Raw genomic sequence first — 19,053 nt, forward strand, 5'->3', positions numbered from 1 at the left:
ATATATATAGTATATATATATATATATATATATATATATATATATATATATATATATATATAACAAAACCATGATGATTGGACTACTAGCATAAATAAACAATTGGAACCTCAAAGGAAAATAATCTTCCAGAAGGTAAAAATGATGGAAATTACATTTCGAAAGCTGTATTTGGTGAACAACATGTTTGTAAATGGTCTCATGAGTTGTTATAAGCAGGGTTTAGTGTACATTCAATTAATACCATTTAATTGCACCAAATTAACGTTATCATCTAAATAGTGTATTAGTATATATATATAGATGTGTTCACACACACACACACACACACACCACACACACACACATATATATATATATATATATATATATATATATATATATAGATAAGGGTTTCAAAATTGCAAAAAGAAGAATTTGCTGTCATCAGAAATACAGCATCTGACAGATGTATTGTATGCACACCTCCACTTATTTTTGCCAAATTAAGTTCATCATGAAACTAAAACCTTTTAAAATCAATGGTTATACCACCACCTGGTGGTTGAGCAGTCTTTTCTTCTTGGATTTGCTCCCTATCAAGCATCAATTGATACTATTTACTTTATTTGTTCAAAATGACTGAATCCATAAACTATTAAATCAAAGACTTCTAATTTAACGGTTTAAAAAGGCACACCCGGCATTTAGCAATCATCAGTTAATTGGATTTTTCCATTACAATTTAAAACTATCAAATCTCATTCTGTATTCAAGCATTTCTTGATACGCATTACATTTGATTGCCCATCTATCAATTTATAGAATGACCCTGCCAGATCAGGACTGAGATACAATGACAGAGCTGAGGGGTTTGTAGAGCCATACACAGTCAGACCCATAGGCATTTCATTCTTTCATGAACTCATAAGAACAGACATATTCATACTAAATGCATTGACACACACACATGCACATGCACACACACACACGCACACATGCACTAACACACACGTGCACACACACACACACACACACACACACACACACACACACACACACACACACACACTAATATTTCTTTTTGGGGAGGAGGTTGTTGTCAAGACAGGGACACCTAGGCAAGGTTTTTGTCTAACTGCGATTGTATTTTTGTATGTAGAAGGAAACAAACAAACAAACAAACAATTATAAAAACACCATTAATAAAATCAAATTCTAAAGCGTAATAGCACTGGCCCCTTATTAAGAATAAAAATTTGCTTTGACTGCTCCTTCCTCTCAGAAAATGTGTCTTTGCTCTTGTTTCGAAATAGCTGTTCATAATTAAGTGCTGTTTTTGTCAATATTATATCACCGGCATTGCTGCTAATCTAAATGTCAAATGGTTTAACGTTATTTTGTAGGCACCCTGAAACCCATAAATCTTTCCAGATTTCATTTGCAGGTTCAATGCTACTGCAGGCACCTCTTCAGCTGAACAATCCTGGATGCATCAAGTGGAAAACAGTCACTCTACATTTGGACCACTTCTGCTTTCACTGTTGTTTTACGAAAGCTATTGAGTTTCTTTTTTTAGTTCTAAATGCCTGGTTACAATATATAAATCACGCTATAGGCAAGTAATAGTAAATATTTATTTCTTTTTTTAAATGTTGTTTATTTCATTTCCGCATTTAGTAAAATCAAAACACCAAACAATTGTCATTATTAAGAATCTGTTTAATGTATTGTAGAAATGTTAAGGTCCACTGATTTGGTAACAGCACAGATTAAAGCTATTTTACCTCTTGAATACAAAGATTTTAGATTTAAATATGGAATGCTGTTCTGCATGCAAAATTATTCTGAATTATGTCGATACAAATAATAATAATAATAATAATAATAATAATAATAATAATAATAATAATAATAATACACTGAGTCACATGAATGACAATGGTTTTAAACAAAAAGCATATGAAACATGAAATCATTTAAACAAATTACATGCACAAGATTAAAACTAAGAATGAATATAAAGCATGTTGATTATTCATGTTACATGAGTAATTATAAGGATGGAAAGTATACAATCTGTATTAGAGGCATGGAAAAATGCCTTCAGACTACAATAAAAATCAGGTTTCATATTTTAGAGTCTGTTTGTAAGTAAATTGAAATGGCTTATGAAACTAAATTAATTTGAGACAGAGCATGTTTAATCTAGTTGCCACTGAAACCTTTACTGTAATGTAAAAATATGGAAAGTCTTCTTTGCAAAATTAATATGCATGTAAAATGTAGATAAAACAGTACAACAAACAACATCATATTTGGCATGTCAGCTAAAGCAACCATATATATTATTGCAATGGTAATATCACTTAACAATTTACAAAGATACAACTAAAATGTAATAATTTTTTATTAGATTCTATTTCCAAAAAGATATAACGGTCTGCCTCCTTAAAACATACCTGTAAGAATGTCTTTTTTCCTAATTTATGCTAGGACCAAATCAAAACTTTGACAAGCCGCTAAATCGCACTTAACAAAACTGTATCTAATAGCGTTTTCTTTTTCTGAGTAGAAGAAATAAGATACTTACAACCCCCCCCCCCCCCCCCAAAAAAAAACCCCAAACTATTAAACACAGTTTTGTTAAGTGTGTTTATCAGGTTGTCAGAGTTTTGATTTGGACCCAGCCCTAGTCTGTAATGATGAAAATGAAGATGTGGGTGATATTGCCTTCAGTATACACAACTACAGTTGACCATTACTGTCCAAATTAACATCTGTGCATTAGTAACAAGGTACCTATTTCCACACATCAAGGCCTAGTTCACCAACCAACAGCAAACCTAAAAACCTTTATCTGATGATTTTATTATCATTCAAAAAAAACAAGAGCATTATTGTTAGTGTAATTGGCTGGGTGCACATGAGCAACCAAGTGCATTAACCACAGTGCGGTCCAAGCTCACACAACATTGCCCAATTAATGTACGTGCCCAACCACACACAATTTGAGTCTTGCAAGTTTTATAAATTTACATTGATTTTTCCAAACTGAAATTGATGCCATCTTCACACTAATGCAACTAGAAAAGTGTTGGTTTTGATAATGTTTATCATTAATGAATATTGTGTATGAGTATGTATCAGATCAACACCATAGTGGCCGTTATCAAAAACATAAATCAACATTGGCAATAGTACATATTCTTTATTTAACAAATAACATGTCTATTAACATGTACCCAATAACAGAAACAGCAGTAATGTGGCAAGATTGCCATACAATATCATTACTGTATAATTTGTATTTGCTGTTCATTTTGCATGCGAACACATTTTTCTAAAATCCACAGATCACACTATGAAATGTGAGGTCAGCAAAAACATTTTGAAATTAGATGTTTATGACAACCACATCATTGTACTTACTACAGAACCATTATTTTCCTTAACACAGAATGCCTGGTACTTATTTGTATGCAAATGGATTTGTCCATTTTGGTTTCACTTTGCCTAAGAAATTTGCTTTCTGTTGGTAACTTCCATACAAACAGATTCCAATTGATTTAATAGGTTACGTATTATTAGGATCTTACTATGCTGAGGGTAAAACATTGTTGTTGTTTTTGGCATGTGATTTATAAACAGTTTATTTTTGCATGCTTCAAATGATAAAGAATGTGGTTACATAATTGACACAAAGACACACAAATTTCTAAAACAAAGATCAACTGCCATCATTAAAAACAACACTTCAGTATTATTGATCACTCAATGGCGTTTTCTCAATGTGAAGAACTATTAATTTGGCACACTTAAGTGAGCACCCGCACTCAAGTGTTGCCTCTTAATATGGCCAGATCTGTGCTTGTACCTTTTTTGAAGAGCATAATGCTTAGAGACATAGTACTAAGGTTATACCTTGTTGCTGCCAAAATACTGAGTATGGCATGTTATGTTGCTATCAATAGCCATTCTGATCAATGCTGTGTCTGTATGCACAGTCATTATTTGTATATTAAATGTTTGGGAATTAGACCTTGAGTGCATTTTCAGTATTAATGCTAAACTGTATGGCGTTTTGTAATATAAAACCTTGGTGGTTGTTCCAGTGAATGAGGAAATATTACTTCATGACAACTGTCAACAAAAACAATGTATGAATGGTGAATTGCCATCCACCACAAGAGGAGCTGTCATCCCTACTTGAGTGACGTGGCTATACAATTAAGAACAACAGACCAGACTGTTACCACATAATTTCAGCAAGAGATGTCACAATTAGAGTTAGTAGAATTGATGGAGAGATGTAAAAGTGAGAGATGGAGCTACTGCTCGAGTTCATGAGGAAGAATGGACTGCCTGAGCTAGTGTTGATAAAGCGCGTACCTTCACATCCGCGCTCAATCTGCCCGCTGCGGTGCAAAGCATCATTGATCAGGTCTGGGAGGCGGCCATTCAGATCCACGGAGGCCAAACACCCCTGAAACCCATCTCGGGAGGCCACGAGCTTAGGAAGGTTGCTGTACATGCCCTGTGCCAGCCCAGCAATGTAGAGATCGCCTGAAATACAAAAACAAAGACATAAAGAATAGAAATGTGACAAAAATGCATTAACACAATTTAACAAATATAGAAACAGTGTATTCTTTAACGTGTAACCTTAGACTGAGGTTGGAAAAAAAGGAAGTCAATAGATGTCAAAATAAAACAGCAGTTGTTTTTTGTGGTAAGAAAATCAATACAATTATCAAAACCAGTGAATAAACTTTACATTTACATGTCTAATACAATTGCTTTGGTGTAAGTGTATTAATAAATGTGTAAATGTTATCTGGACGTATTGCTTTGTTATCTACAACTTATTATTATTATTATTATTATTATTATTATTATTATTATTATTATTATTATTATTATTATTATTATCAATAATGTAGTTACATCCCTGAATATGGTCTTCTAGTAATACAGAATACACATGTATAGGCCCATATTAACTGTGTGCATGGCAAATAGCATACTGTGAGTACAAAGGAAATTGTTCAATACACTTTTAGTCAAATTACCTTTTAGGTCTAGGTTTTTGGCACCATTGATAACCTGTGTAACAGCCTTGGCATCCACCTTGAGTGTGTGAGTGTTGCTGTTGTCCCTAGTGATCACAACATTGTGCCACATGTTGTCATGCAGGGCTTTGTCACTGTTTCCTTTGATCACATTAGGACCATTCCCCAGATCGAAAACATAGTGAATATACCTGAAATACACAATAGCACATTCTGGTTTTAAAAGGGATAACATAAATGTATCAATTTGTTAAGTATTTAAAATACAGTATTTCCTGATTTTACCAGTCTCAAGTCAAATTTTATTCAAAAAAAAGTCAATGTAGCTAGGGATACATCTTTGTCATGCATGCCAAGTATTCTTAATTGATCTCATTTATGGGTAACGACATAAACCTTTTATAGCCTGTTTAAAGTAACCATCCAGAACTATTTCATAAATGCCCAACTGTGTTTATTCAATGAAAAACTAGCACTCTTTAAATAACTCACAAGTTAGGGCTTTGTAAAGAGAACCTTATATTACAATATATTACAGTATGGCATTCTGTAGCAATCAACATTGCACCAGGCCATTGAGAATGACACATTCATTAAAACGTGTATGTTTAATACAATTTTTAATTAACACCAATTTTCAGAAATTCTTATTAATTTTACAAAACTAATGACAGTAGGTAGTAGGTAGATTACAATTGCATGGTAACGGTATTTGGAAACAACATTGTGTGACTTGATGAAATTTACGTGGAGTCACAATAGTACTGCCAATATCTGTGTAATTACACACTTATACCATGAGGAGTTATCATGTAAGATCACAAACCATTGGTAGTTAACTAGTAATTACCATGTAATTGTTATAGATCCAGTAATCTAAAGCAGTGGTGTGCAAACTTTTTATATGACGCCCCCCTCTCTGTTGGTAAAATCTAGGAAAAAATATGCAAGTTACATTAAATCCAGGGAAAAAAACACCTGTTAAAACATTAGCGTTTTTTTTTTTTTTTTTACACAGTTGCCTCATACATGGAAGCCACCATTTCGACTCTGTCCGATGCAGTTTCACTGACACTCTTCACTTGAAACACTATTTCTCCTGTTCTAGAGTGATCGTCCTAGATTGATCGTCAATGGCTCATTTGAAAGGTAAGAACTTTGACTAATTAGCTGCCATTTATGTATTTATTAAAAAAATTCTATCTTTTTAAAAAAAAAAAAAAAACATTTTACAGAACTGCCCTTTTAGTCATAGCCGCGCCCCCCCCCTAACTGACCTCCACGCCCCCCCACTGCACGCCACTGATCTAAAGTTCTGTAAAGATGGGAGGAAATGTTTTCATATGTTCATATAAAAAAGTCTCCTTACCCTTTGACCAGCTCCACAGCGATGAAATCATTGCCATCGCCACTGTTAAAGAGAATGAATCCATCTGGAGTGGTTGTTTTGAACTGGAAGAAGAGGTGCATGGAAGTGTAGGCTTGGAGTGTAGCCAAGCTAAGGTAACTGCTCTTGGACTTAAATGTGACTGGATCAGCTATGATTGACCTCATTCCAAACCTGGCATTTAGTTCACAGAAGTCAATGTCACCATTTTTACAAAGGTCAATATATAACATTCCGTTGAACATCAGGCTCTGAAGATGCCCAATAAAACTGGAAGGGATGACTGAAATGTAGCGCCTCTCTGTCATAATCCCTGTCTCTATATTGTGGAATTCCAGGCGAGTGTGATCTCCCACCATTTGACCTATACAAAAAAGATAACAAAATACAAAATGTAATGTTACTAATCATCACTACAAGTACACCATACATATCATCTATAAACCTTTAAGATGAGCTGCTGCAGTGTTTATTTAGATGGTAAAGCATTTCCATCAGTCCTGCATTTCAAGTGCTTCCCACTTGTTTAAGAGCCACTGTTAAGTGAGAGGAAATACATCTGCCTTCAAAGACAACATTTGACAGGATGTATGTTAAAGGCTATGCACGTTAGTATTTTATACAGTTATCAAGCTGAATATGAGTATGTGCATGTTTGGGAGATTAAAACATTACCTGGCTTTGATACCATCAACAGTCTCAACAGCTTTGTTTTTTTTGGGGTTGGGAACAGGTGGCAACTAGTGAACAGCCAGCCTGAGGCTCCCTTGTTAGTATGTGAGATGTGTGAATTTTTATAAATTGCATGCTAAGTGTTAGAAAAAGGTGCTCATTATTAATTAGATGTCATACATAAAATCTGTTAACAGCTGCTGTAACATGTCTCTCAATCTGTAACTACACTTTTTGCTGCAAAACAGAGGCAATGTGAGCTTCCCAACACAGAGGATAACCACAGACTTCTAAATACTTTAGGTCTCTTGAGGCAAACTTTTTAAACACTGGGCTTCATGGCCTGTTATCAATCTGTACGCTTCAAAAGTTAAACTGCTCTGCAAAGCCTCCAAAAAAGTTGAAAACATAGCACACAACATTTACTGAGGCTGTAATAAAATGTATATGCTTGGTTAGTGACGTTTACAGTTTCATTTAGATAAAGGTACCTTCAGCAGTGTCATCATCAACCGTGAGCTTCAAGCTTTTACCCCGTCGAACCACACGGGCTACATGCCATTCATTATCATTGAGTTTTTGTCCAGCATAGAGTGTTTCTGGTCCTTTGCCTGGGAATGATGTTGGTTACAAAATTACTTTCCTTCTTTGATCACAACCAAACCTTTGCTTTCCATAAATGAGGAAGGTGTTTCTTACCTATCCCCCACCCCCCACACACACACACACACACTCCAACTGATACTGCATTAGAAAGCAAAATGAACATAATGCTTCTGGATGTAATGGAATAACACCAGGCAGATTTAAAACAAATGTATATATTATTGGCATGGATCTTTCTCGATGGTGTTATCAATCTATACAGCTGATTAAGACAGAAAATAATAGCTAACATGAGGTCATAATGATAAGCATTTTAGCTATTGCCTTTTGGGTTTATAGGCCTGCCTCCAAAAAATAATAACACACATTCACACACACTGGACACACTATCCAATACAGTATCTGCTATCTAATAGTACAGATAGCTCTGCTTTTCATATCTCACCCATTACTGAAAAAACAAAGGTTTGGTTATCCTTTAAATAATAAAAAGCTAAAACTTGGAAGAACAGATACATTTTAAATACACACAAAGAAAGACATATTAGTTCATTAATTTAATATAAATTACATATTACAAATACAATTTTTGCTGCAATCAGAAGCATTATTTGTATATGCAATATTGTTTTTTGTTGTATTTTATATATATATCTATATATCTATATATATATATATATATATATATATATATATATCTATATATATATATATATATATATATATATATATATATATATATATATATATATATATATTACACTACTATCTATTCTAAAAGATAAGCTTTTACTTATAGAAGAATCATTAGTAATCCCCATTATTAACATGTTGCAGTAAAAATATTTTTTAAGATCCAACATGGAAATACTTTTTTTAATATCAGAATTTTAAATAAATAAATAAAGCTTTGTAATGTGGTTTGAAAACAAAGCCTTTAAAACAAAAAGCAGCCTGCAACTAACAAAATAAAAACACACCAGTTAGTGAACGCGTTTATTATTCATCTCTTACACGGCTAAATAAATCATTGCAACAATGGTAGGCTACCTGTTAACAATAATTTATTATGCTTTGGATTATAATTAGGGCATTTAAACTTCATGTGTTATATATCCAATAGTCAGTCTATACATTATATATAGTCTTAATTAAGCTTTAAGATTTTTATAGTGGCTATTAAAACGTGTCAAATAACAAAACAAACTGCTGTGATAAAGGTAGCTGATGGTTTGGGGCATTTTATGAAAATATATCATGAAATAATAGTAAATGCAACAATAGTGTATGGATGGCTATCATTATGCTAAAACGTTAACAGTTTAAGTCCAATTAAAGCATAAAGTGGTCCAATATTTGCACACACAAAAGCTTATTGTTTCTAAGTCACTAATTACTGACTGAAAAATTGAAATTTTTACACCAAGAGTTTTTCATGCAGGTAGGTATATAAAGTATATAAATGACAAATCCTGAGGTATTCTCATACATTTGCACACTGCTGTATATATAGTTCTAAAATTTCATTAGTAAGCAACATGCACTTACAGCTGAATTAAAACATTTATGACTTATTGAATTCATGTCACATGCATGCTGGCTAGACAGACTGTAGATTATTACACTTGCAGGCAATTCGGTGCATAAAGGTATTTTTAATGGGAAAAAAACCAGATTGATTTAGTACATTGACACTCTATTAACTCAGTACATTGCTGACTCTACTGCCTCAAACTACAAAAGCCTGAAATAAAAAGGAAAGGAACAGCACAACAGCTTTCTGCTATTGACATATATATATATATGCCTAGATATTTTTCATCATACAGTAGAATTTAAATTAGCTTAATAAAATTGTGTCCTTTTATAAACTAAATACTGAAATACTGCATTAGCTATACAATTGAAGATCATTGGTGCGTTTATAAAATGCTATAACAAGGGTAAAATATTTCATGATATGGTTTTGTGATGTGCAAAGTTGCATAGTAAAGTGTTCATTGGCAATCAATCAGATTACTGAAGTTGTTAGTCAAGCAAAACTAGAGTCGTAATTGTGCATAATGGGATAGACCCAGTCAGCCAGGGAGTCTTTGGCAGTTATCCAGCCCTGCAGAGAATGATGCGAGAAACCCAGTCTGTGCCAGACAAATACAACACAGACCATAGCAGAATCTCCACACACCCATAGTTGAAACCAAGCACCTTGAATGTTCACTGCAAGAGCATATAAACAGCACAGCAGCAATGGAAAAATGATAAATGTTCATCACTTCATGCACCACTGGGTGCAGAAAGGTACATTTGTTTTGTGTAATGAAAGGCATGTGGGTTGCTGCCTTACCAGTGGGACTGAAGAAAAATAACAAGGAATGAAAATAATACATTGCGTTAAAGTTACATAACATAAGTTCATGATAACACAGTCACTCAATCTACACTACGTAGCAACATAGTCACTCAATCTACACTATGTAGATGGGCCTGTGTAAGCAAACGCAGGTAAGAATGGACAGTGAAATTAAACTTCACTTCCACCATTCAGCGTACAACAAAGGTATTCTTGTCTTGCTTAAAAAAAAAAAAAAGATGCCTTATAGTAAAGTACAACCAGTATATGATGGCAAATCTGTCATATATGATATAAAACTTTAGCCTTCACCTTTATAGGATCTATAGGCATGATGATTATCTTCACCTTCTCTAATGTGTTAATTGCAAGAATTCACAGTTCAATGGCTTAAACTTAGAAATATCAAAGTGACTATATGATTCACAATCATTTACATTCACTTCTCAAATTACTGTAGTTTGTGTCAATGTATTTTGTGTTATACTGTATACTACAATATATACATTGGCCAGGCCAGAAGTCATGCCAGGGCCATATGACAGATATCTGGTAGGATGGTTCTGCCATCTCCATTAGATTCAAGATGATGTGCTTCACTAGCAAGTCAATGAGAAATACCTGAAACCTGACAATGTTCAACACCATGAAAGCATTCAAGCGGGTAATAATGTCTGTGACCTCTAGAAGAATCAATACCAGCTTGGGAATGTTGCCGGGATTTCCTGCTGAGATGGTGCATGGTTTGTTGTAGACTAATATGCTACTCCTTGTTCTTCAGTGTCCCTGGTGGGGGTTACTGTTGGAAACACAGCTTTTAGAATGACATGTTCAACAGTATTCAAGTCTATGGATGTGATGGCCAGTTCATGTGTCTGTGATGGGATATGCATTACGAACAAAAAACATGATCCCTATGCCAAACTGCCATTGTTAATCACCAATGAAGGTCCTCCCAAAAGATAATATTCTGCCACCTAGAAATCAATATTTTGCTCCCCATGATGCTCTCTAAGCTTTACCCATACATGCATTTGAATGTACACTAAAATATTGGGAATTACTTTTCCTATATTAAGCTCTGTACCTACTTTGCAATTTGGAATAGTGCGATTCTGTTAGTCATTCTGTCACTGGTGCAACATTCCATAATGAGATTCAGTCAAATACATCTTTTAATATGTGTTAAATAAATACGCGTATAAAGGCGACAAAATATATATATAGTATATAATATATATATATATATATATATATATATATATATATATATATATATATATATATCTATATGGGTTCTTGGAGTCACTAGGATTCGTGTAAATTAGTTAATAAACAAGTTATCCAAATGCTAAAAAAGACAGGTTTCCCCAAAGAGCAACATTGATCAGTAGGGCTCTGCAGTATGAGTTATTCTAATCACAACAGTAAATCACTATTTACTACCCTTACAAATACATGTGGGACAGGTGGAACTTTATTAAACTGCTTGGGTTAAAATGTAAAACAATGCCCCACTCAGCTGTTTTGCATTGATAGTATGATATATATTTTATTATTAGATTTAAATTACTCAAACAACCTTCCATATATATTACTAGAGCAGACAAGTAGAAATATAATAACATTCAGTAACAAGCAGAGTTGAGTAAAACTGACAGCAACAAATGTTGAAGAGCAAATGTCGCTAACTGCAAAATAACGTGCTAGTGCCTGTTACCAGTTAAACACAAAACTGTAGCAATTTTTACACAAAACACACAACAAATGACATACATGTATATAACCTTGATTTTTCTAAATTACGTTCAATTTTTCTAACATTACAATAAAGCAAAAGCCATTTTAGAAGTAAACTATGTTTTCTTTGAAGGGATTTTTTAAATGAATGTATTTATAAATATGAAATATTTTGTTTTTTTGAAGAGTTAGGAATGAAAAAAAAAACTTTTACACACTGAATAGGTTCACTGTGAAACACACACTCATACTCTACCCAGTATTACAGGCAGCCTCTTCTGAGACCAAAGCCTTTTCATACATGAGTTCATTCAGAAGTAGGGATTCAGACCCAACCAACGCCAGCTGACCCCAATAACCCAACTTCAAGGTTCAGGATGGAATTGTAATGCAAACTATGGAGTATGTTCATCTGATGTACCGTTCAGAATGTCCTACATAGACAGTTCAACCTTTGTGCTGCTATCTCCTAATGACCAAGCGTAAGAAAGAAAGAAAATAAGATGTACACAGGTAGATTTGGTTTGGATATCATTTACCCATACATATTTGGAACAGCTCACAAATATTATAAGAATAAAGGATGATGCAAAAAGAAATGTGTCTTACCTTCCAGAGGTATGCACTGAAAGGTATGTACAAGAATGTGTTCATTATTAACCACAGTACACACTGGTTATTATGTATCCATTATACATTTGAAACATGACACCTGCTTTAAATCAGCAAAACATATAGATTTTTTATTTGCCCAGCTTTTTCAGTTTTCCTTTAGAAGTTAAAGAAGACCTGTTTATGAGTAAAAGCAGTTAAGCCTTGTTTATGACAGACATTTTCAAATATACAACTAAGATTTTAGAGCAATAACATTCCTATTTTCACGTTAGGCTTTAAAAAGTTACCTTTGATATGCCTGAGTATTGAAAGGGGAGCACATGTTAAAATGCTTGTTATTAATCTTGATATGCAAGCACAGCAAAAAGAAACACCATGGTGAATGCTGAATATTTTACAGGGGTGAAACTCAATTTCTTGTCAGGCCATCTTTAGGAATTGTATAACAAGATGCAAGCCAAATATATTATAGTCATTGCATATCTACACAATATTTGAGGACTGCCTATTAAGTACTACCACTGTACAGTATCAGTATTAACGTACACTGGGAAACTATTGTAAATACCCTGCTTGCATTTCAAGCATCTATAAAATGTCTTTTTTCTTTTTTTTTTTTTTTTTTAAAGGTAAGTAAAAGTAAAAGAGGTGACTTAATAATCTTTTGGAACATCTAATTGAAATTAAACCTAAACCAGTCTGAATAATCCTTTTAAAATAAACCGCAAAACATTAAATAAACTTGATTCAACTCTGAGGAAATACCAGTACCTACTTTATGTCTAAAACCATTTTCATCTCAGTTAAATGTATACTAACATTTAAACCAACACCTTCTAATCGGTTCCAATACTTAATTGCTTGGGGTGAAGATTTTTTTTTCATCCCAACATGTTTTACAGCCAGTTGTACTAAACAGTATAATAACAAATACTCAATTTCATATACAGTGCCTCATTTGTTCCTAACACCGTTTCTTAATTACTCATATGTGTTTTATGCATTAAAGCACTCATTTATTTTCTAATTTCAAAATGACCATACATGTACAGAATTAGAACGTAAGGTATATAGCCTGGTTGGGTTTATTACTTGTCGGGATTTAGGTCTAAAGGGAGCAATGGAATAGGGCTCTAGCCTACAGAGTAGGAAACTACGTACCATAATTAAATACTGACCATCAATTTGCAAATATTGTGATATTTATTTTGTAGCTTGATAGCTGCCTAGCTGCTTTTAAAACCCCACCCTCTCTCAACTGATTACCACCCCTTAAAAAACAAAACAATTTAATAAGTAAAATCCTGATTATCAAGTCACCACATTCTTCTATTGATTAAACAACAATTTTAACCAAACAAGCAAGAGTTTAAAACATTTCTTTAGAAAATATCAAGAACAAAATGAAACTTGAGTATTAACTTACTGGAGTTACAGTTTATCCTGATACAGTCTAGATGGGGAAGAATAAATGAAAGATGAAATTGCATCCTTCAAGGTTACAGCTGCAGACATCCAAAAACAATCAGTCCACCCTTCCGGGGACAGACACATGCAAAAACGTAGCCATTTTATGTATCACTAATTTAGAAATTACTTAAAAAAGAAATATCAGCTCTGATTATATAACACAAAACATCCTTAAGAGTTAAGAAGCATTGGACATATAATATCCCTAAATCACTGTTTGAATAAAAATCTTACAGGCAGTTTTCTATAAATTATAGAAACACTTTTGTTACCCGTAGTTATAAAATGGCCACTCATTAATTACTAACCACATGAATTCCCTAAACTGAGATTTTATAACTTTTATTTTTCTTTATCAAGTTAAGTCTCAAAGAAATTGGCCCAGATATCCAATGGCCTTGTGCTATCTTGTCTGCTAAACAGTATACTTCAATTGTATGTTGTATAACATTTAGCAAGAAGATGGTGTACCACAGATCTTTGAATTTCTAGAAGTCTTAACAACAGAATCAAGGAAAGATAAGTAAAGATTTTAATACCCCAGCATAACTGGGGAATAATATTGATATTGTTAAAGTGTATTGACAAGTTAATGTTAACAGAACATCCCAGTAATTGCTGTGCATATTACATAATGCGCATATATTACTACTGGGAAGAAATACATCTTTTTTTGTGTGTGATTAAATATTAAGCAAATAAACGTTGTTTGACATGGTTGGATATTGTAAAAACAATCTGGGTTAGGTTCCATGTGGTTAGGTTTATCATGTGTCGTCAACCGCAACAGAAAAGTGGGAGCAAACAGCCTCGGTCCAATCAGCACCAGCACCATGCAGTGGTCATTATACCCTTCCAATGAGCAACGTTAATACAGACACTAGATACTAACTAGCATGTCTCTTTTAAACATTACAAAAAAATGTATGAATAGGAAAGCCAATGTGGGTGGCTTTTTTTGGCTGAACATATATATATATATATATATATATATATATATATATATATATATATATATATATATATATATATATATATATATATATATATAATCGTTAAATACCTTTTGGAATGTGTTAAAATATCATCTCTTCATAAAGGTAATATATCATTTAAAAATAATTATGAGTTTTCTTTTTGTGTGAGTTAGTGTCAGACCTTGGGGGGGATATAATTATTGATGACAATAATCTTAAAGAGCATGATTTATTTTGACTTTTATCAGAATAACTGAACTGATCACAAATGCAAACCTTAAATTCCGAAATGAAACTTTTTTTTTTTTAAAACACATACTTTCTGTCAAGATGCATAATCTAAGCAGCATACTATTATATATGCTACTCATAAATTACAAATATATATATAGTTCTTTTTTAAATAACAGAAAATATTGCAATTACACTGTACATGAACAAATTTGTGTGCAACAAAAGTTTAAATATGCTGTCAAAGAACAGCGTATTGTGACCAATATTTTCTTTTCTATGACTATTATTGAAGGTATTAATGTGAATACTACATATAATAATAACATTAGGTTTTCAACTATGTGTTTTGAAAAAAAAAAAGAAAATAAAGAAGGTGGTATGCTAGCCGACTGCTGGTTTAGCTGTGCACTCTGTTCACGGGCTGTTTGCTGTGCGGGCCGCAGGCTTCAGGCCTTTGAAGGGTTGAATACCATCTTTTGACATAGCATGGTGGATGTGTAGTTGTATTGCTAGAATGTTTTTTTTTAAGTTTTTTTGCAGAAAACAAAAAATTAAAAATGTTGCTAGACTAAATTATTAAAACAATACATGTTAATCAAGACTTTTTTAAGACTGTGAAACGTGACATACTGTTTTACCATTCAGAAAGTCACAACACTTACTGTGTTAATTACTGGTATTAGTTTAAAAAATAAAATAAAAAGGGCAACTTAAACAAAATAATCATAATAATAATAATAATAATAATAATAATAATAATAATAAATAATAATATGCTGTGACTATCTCGAATAAAAAATATGAAAATGATGATGAAAATATCTGTTCAAAAGATGGGCCAAACAGCAGGTATATTTAGGCCAACAATTAAAATACAAAAATAATAAAGAAATAAAAAATATAGAAATAAACATAATACACACACACACACACACACACACACACACACACACACACACACACACACACACACACACACACACAATACATTACTCATTAATTCCATGCAATGCATTTAGAAACATATAACAAAAAAAAAAAATATTAAAGTATAAATTATTTTATCTACTATATAATTAATATTACAAGATACAAACAATAAACACATAAAGAAACCAATAGATTCCTGAATTTCAGGTGTATACGATACCTAAATTAACAGTCAGCTTCACACGTCCTCCATCAAGTTCAAGCCTTAGTGTGTCTGCTGACTCCCTTGATGTGGTTGCCATGAGCAGGCCATATGCCCGCTGAGACATGAAACGCAAGGATACGTCCTCAGCCTCTGTATGCATGACCATGGGCATCACAACCTTCATGTACATGCTACCATCATAGCTGAGAATGGAGGCCTCTGTGAAAAAACAAGTTAAACAAATGTTTTTTTTTTTTTTTTTTTTTTTTATATATTCTTTCATACAGAACTTTCTAGAAAATTCATCTATGTTTATAATACACACTAGAGTGGTAAGTTTAGGAATACTAAAATCAACTTTGTAAAGTCAATGAAATATATATTTGACTATATGCTACAAGAAAGAAATTCTGAATAAACCAAATTATACCAGAAAATATTTCTCACATAAGGACTCACCAATCTACACACCTGCACTTTCTCTTTTCTTATTTCTCTGAAATTCACTACACTAAAATTCAATATTTCTCTTATCTAAACAATTCCCATTTCCCTCCCTTGCCTATGTGACAGTTAGTCAATTTATATCTGTGTAAGATTAATGCCAATGTCAAGAGATTTTCACACTTCATCACACAGGGGTAGATTTAGATCTGCCATTGTTTAAATCATAGAACAGACTGGATTACTAATCTCTTAGACATTGCTGTATATATATATAATCTATATAGTAATATTATATAGTATATATATCTATATATATATATATATCATATAATCTCCAATTATATAATTAATTTATATAACATATAATAAAATATGTATGCGGATCTTATGACAGTTACTCTTACCCCAGATGTGATTTTGTAGCGAGGGACTCTAAAAGTACATGAAAAATTATATTTTGTTTTACGTTATGTAAACAAAAAGTTAAATTAGGTTACGACAAACATATTTACTTACCCTCAAAAAGGTAGGTAGATGTCGGTTATAATTGACAATTATTTCGAGATTAATGGATTTATCGTCTCCAGTAGAAAAAAAAAAAAAAAAAAAAAAAAACTACTGTATATATGGGTAATTGTATTTAAAAATTATGTGATATGTTGTATCAATTGTAAGTCGCCCTGGATAAGGGTGTCTACTAATAAATAAATAAATAAATAAATAAAATAATAATAATAATAATAATAATAATAATAATTGGCAGAATATGGATTCATAAGGCACAGCTAAAACAAGTTACAATTCAATCAAACCACATACTGTTGCTGTTAATGATTTGACTGCAGAGGTTACAGAGTTGCTGTTCTAATAAATGTTCAACAGAGCGATCTGTTTTGACACCCCACAGTGAATCCAGTGATATTCATTTAAAGAGAGAGAGAGAGAGAGAGAGAGAGAGAGAGAGAGAGAGAGAGAGAGAGAGAGAGAGAGAGAGAGAGATTATGATTCAAGACAAGAGCTCCGCTTTTATCAAGCATTGCCCTGATGCTGATTGCACACTTGTCATGCTATCAGCTGCAAGCGAAAAAAAAAAATGTATTAGAAAATGCAACCGTGCATGAAATGTATATTCTGACATGATTAAAAAAGAAAAAAAAAATCCTCATTCAAAAATGTTGTTTACTGCTTCTTTGCACCTGCCTATTAAAATATTCCTAGAGGAAAGGGGTACATTACAAATTAAACTATTCTATGTAGGATATGTGAATTATTTCAACTACAAAGGAATCCTAAATGATATGGAACTGAACACAAAGCAATGTTTCAATCGAGTTCTTATCCAAGATTGAATAGTTTGTGAAATTCATTAAATCCCTGGCCTGGGAATCATAGTCTTCTTTTCTTGTTTCTATTTTATTTTTTATTTGGCTTGTGACAAGAAGAAAGGTTAAGGTTTGTGATGAAGAGAGATTTATATGTTATATCAGCATACTGTAAAAAGCTATGCAATGCTTGAATATTGCTATATGTTAGCGTGAAAATCATAAATATTACACATGCCGCTACTATAAAATAGATTGCTTTTAGAAAAATGGCTATCTCTCAAGATGTTGTGATGCAGTATAAAGAAATGCATTAACCTTGAGATAAAATCAGAGAGTCACCAAACAACATTTGTTTTAACCCTTTCAGACAACCACCACCATTACATATGGGATATGCCTGCCTATTGCACTTTCTGAGCTCTTTATGCCTGAGCTGCCGATAGGCCCCAGGAAGGGATTAAATAGTCAAACCACGGAAGCCATGTCCTCTTTTTGCCGCCCAAGATGTCCTCCATGTCCTCCACCAGGGCTAGGCTTTGCCATACCCCCGCTGTCGACTGACTGTGCTAGCTGCCGCGTAGCAAAATGGCTGATTTGCTCTCAGTCGTGAGAGGGAGAAGTGGCCCACATGGCGATTGTGACGCAGCATCTGGCGAGGCTGGACTCCAGTCAGATAACAGAGTACCAGCTATTCAGAGTTGCCTCTCCCTGTTTCAACAGGGATCGCCGGTCCCTTTAGTGTTGTACCAAAAACTGTTGGGTCTGATGGCCGCAGCTGTATCAACCATCGAGCTGGGGTAATTACGCATGCTCCAAGCGTGGATCAATGCGTTTCATTTACACCCCAAGCACGACAGACACCGTCGGCTGAAAGTCCGGTTAGAGAAAGCGTCAGTTCTCCTAGTGGCCCTCGATGGTTCTCGACCCTATGTCAGCTCATATAAGGCCAGCATTGGGAGATCCTGCATCACCTCTTCTCTGGCATCCGGAACTGAGCAGGTTCCAATTATGGGTTTGGCCCCTGAATAGCACTGCTGGACAGCC

The 19,053-nt window shown here is 33.5% G+C and overlaps 1 protein-coding gene across 26 annotated transcripts in view; it reads right to left on the reverse strand.

The window, feature by feature from the left end:
* Positions 1 to 19,053, reverse strand: part of LOC121329857 (neurexin-3-like) — a 324,400-nt gene that overhangs the window by 188,014 nt on the left and 117,333 nt on the right. For 18 of the 26 annotated variants that reach the window (XM_041275809.1, XM_041275797.1, XM_041275796.1 and 15 more), the window contains 6 exons: positions 16,253 to 16,456; positions 13,848 to 13,874; positions 7,602 to 7,721; positions 6,421 to 6,802; positions 5,052 to 5,242; positions 4,372 to 4,545 (listed from right to left, as the gene is read on the reverse strand). In XM_041275809.1, coding sequence (XP_041131743.1) covers positions 4,372 to 4,545; positions 5,052 to 5,242; positions 6,421 to 6,802; positions 7,602 to 7,721; positions 13,848 to 13,874; positions 16,253 to 16,456 — 1,098 coding nt within the window. The remainder of the gene's footprint in view (positions 1 to 4,371; positions 4,546 to 5,051; positions 5,243 to 6,420; positions 6,803 to 7,601; positions 7,722 to 13,847; positions 13,875 to 16,252; positions 16,457 to 19,053) is intronic. The other 8 variants (XM_041275810.1, XM_041275798.1, XM_041275792.1 and 5 more) reach the window with 1 other exon arrangement.

This window comes from Polyodon spathula, chromosome 17, assembly GCF_017654505.1.
Source record: "Polyodon spathula isolate WHYD16114869_AA chromosome 17, ASM1765450v1, whole genome shotgun sequence".
In the NCBI taxonomy this organism is placed as follows: Eukaryota; Metazoa; Chordata; class Actinopteri; order Acipenseriformes; family Polyodontidae; genus Polyodon; species Polyodon spathula.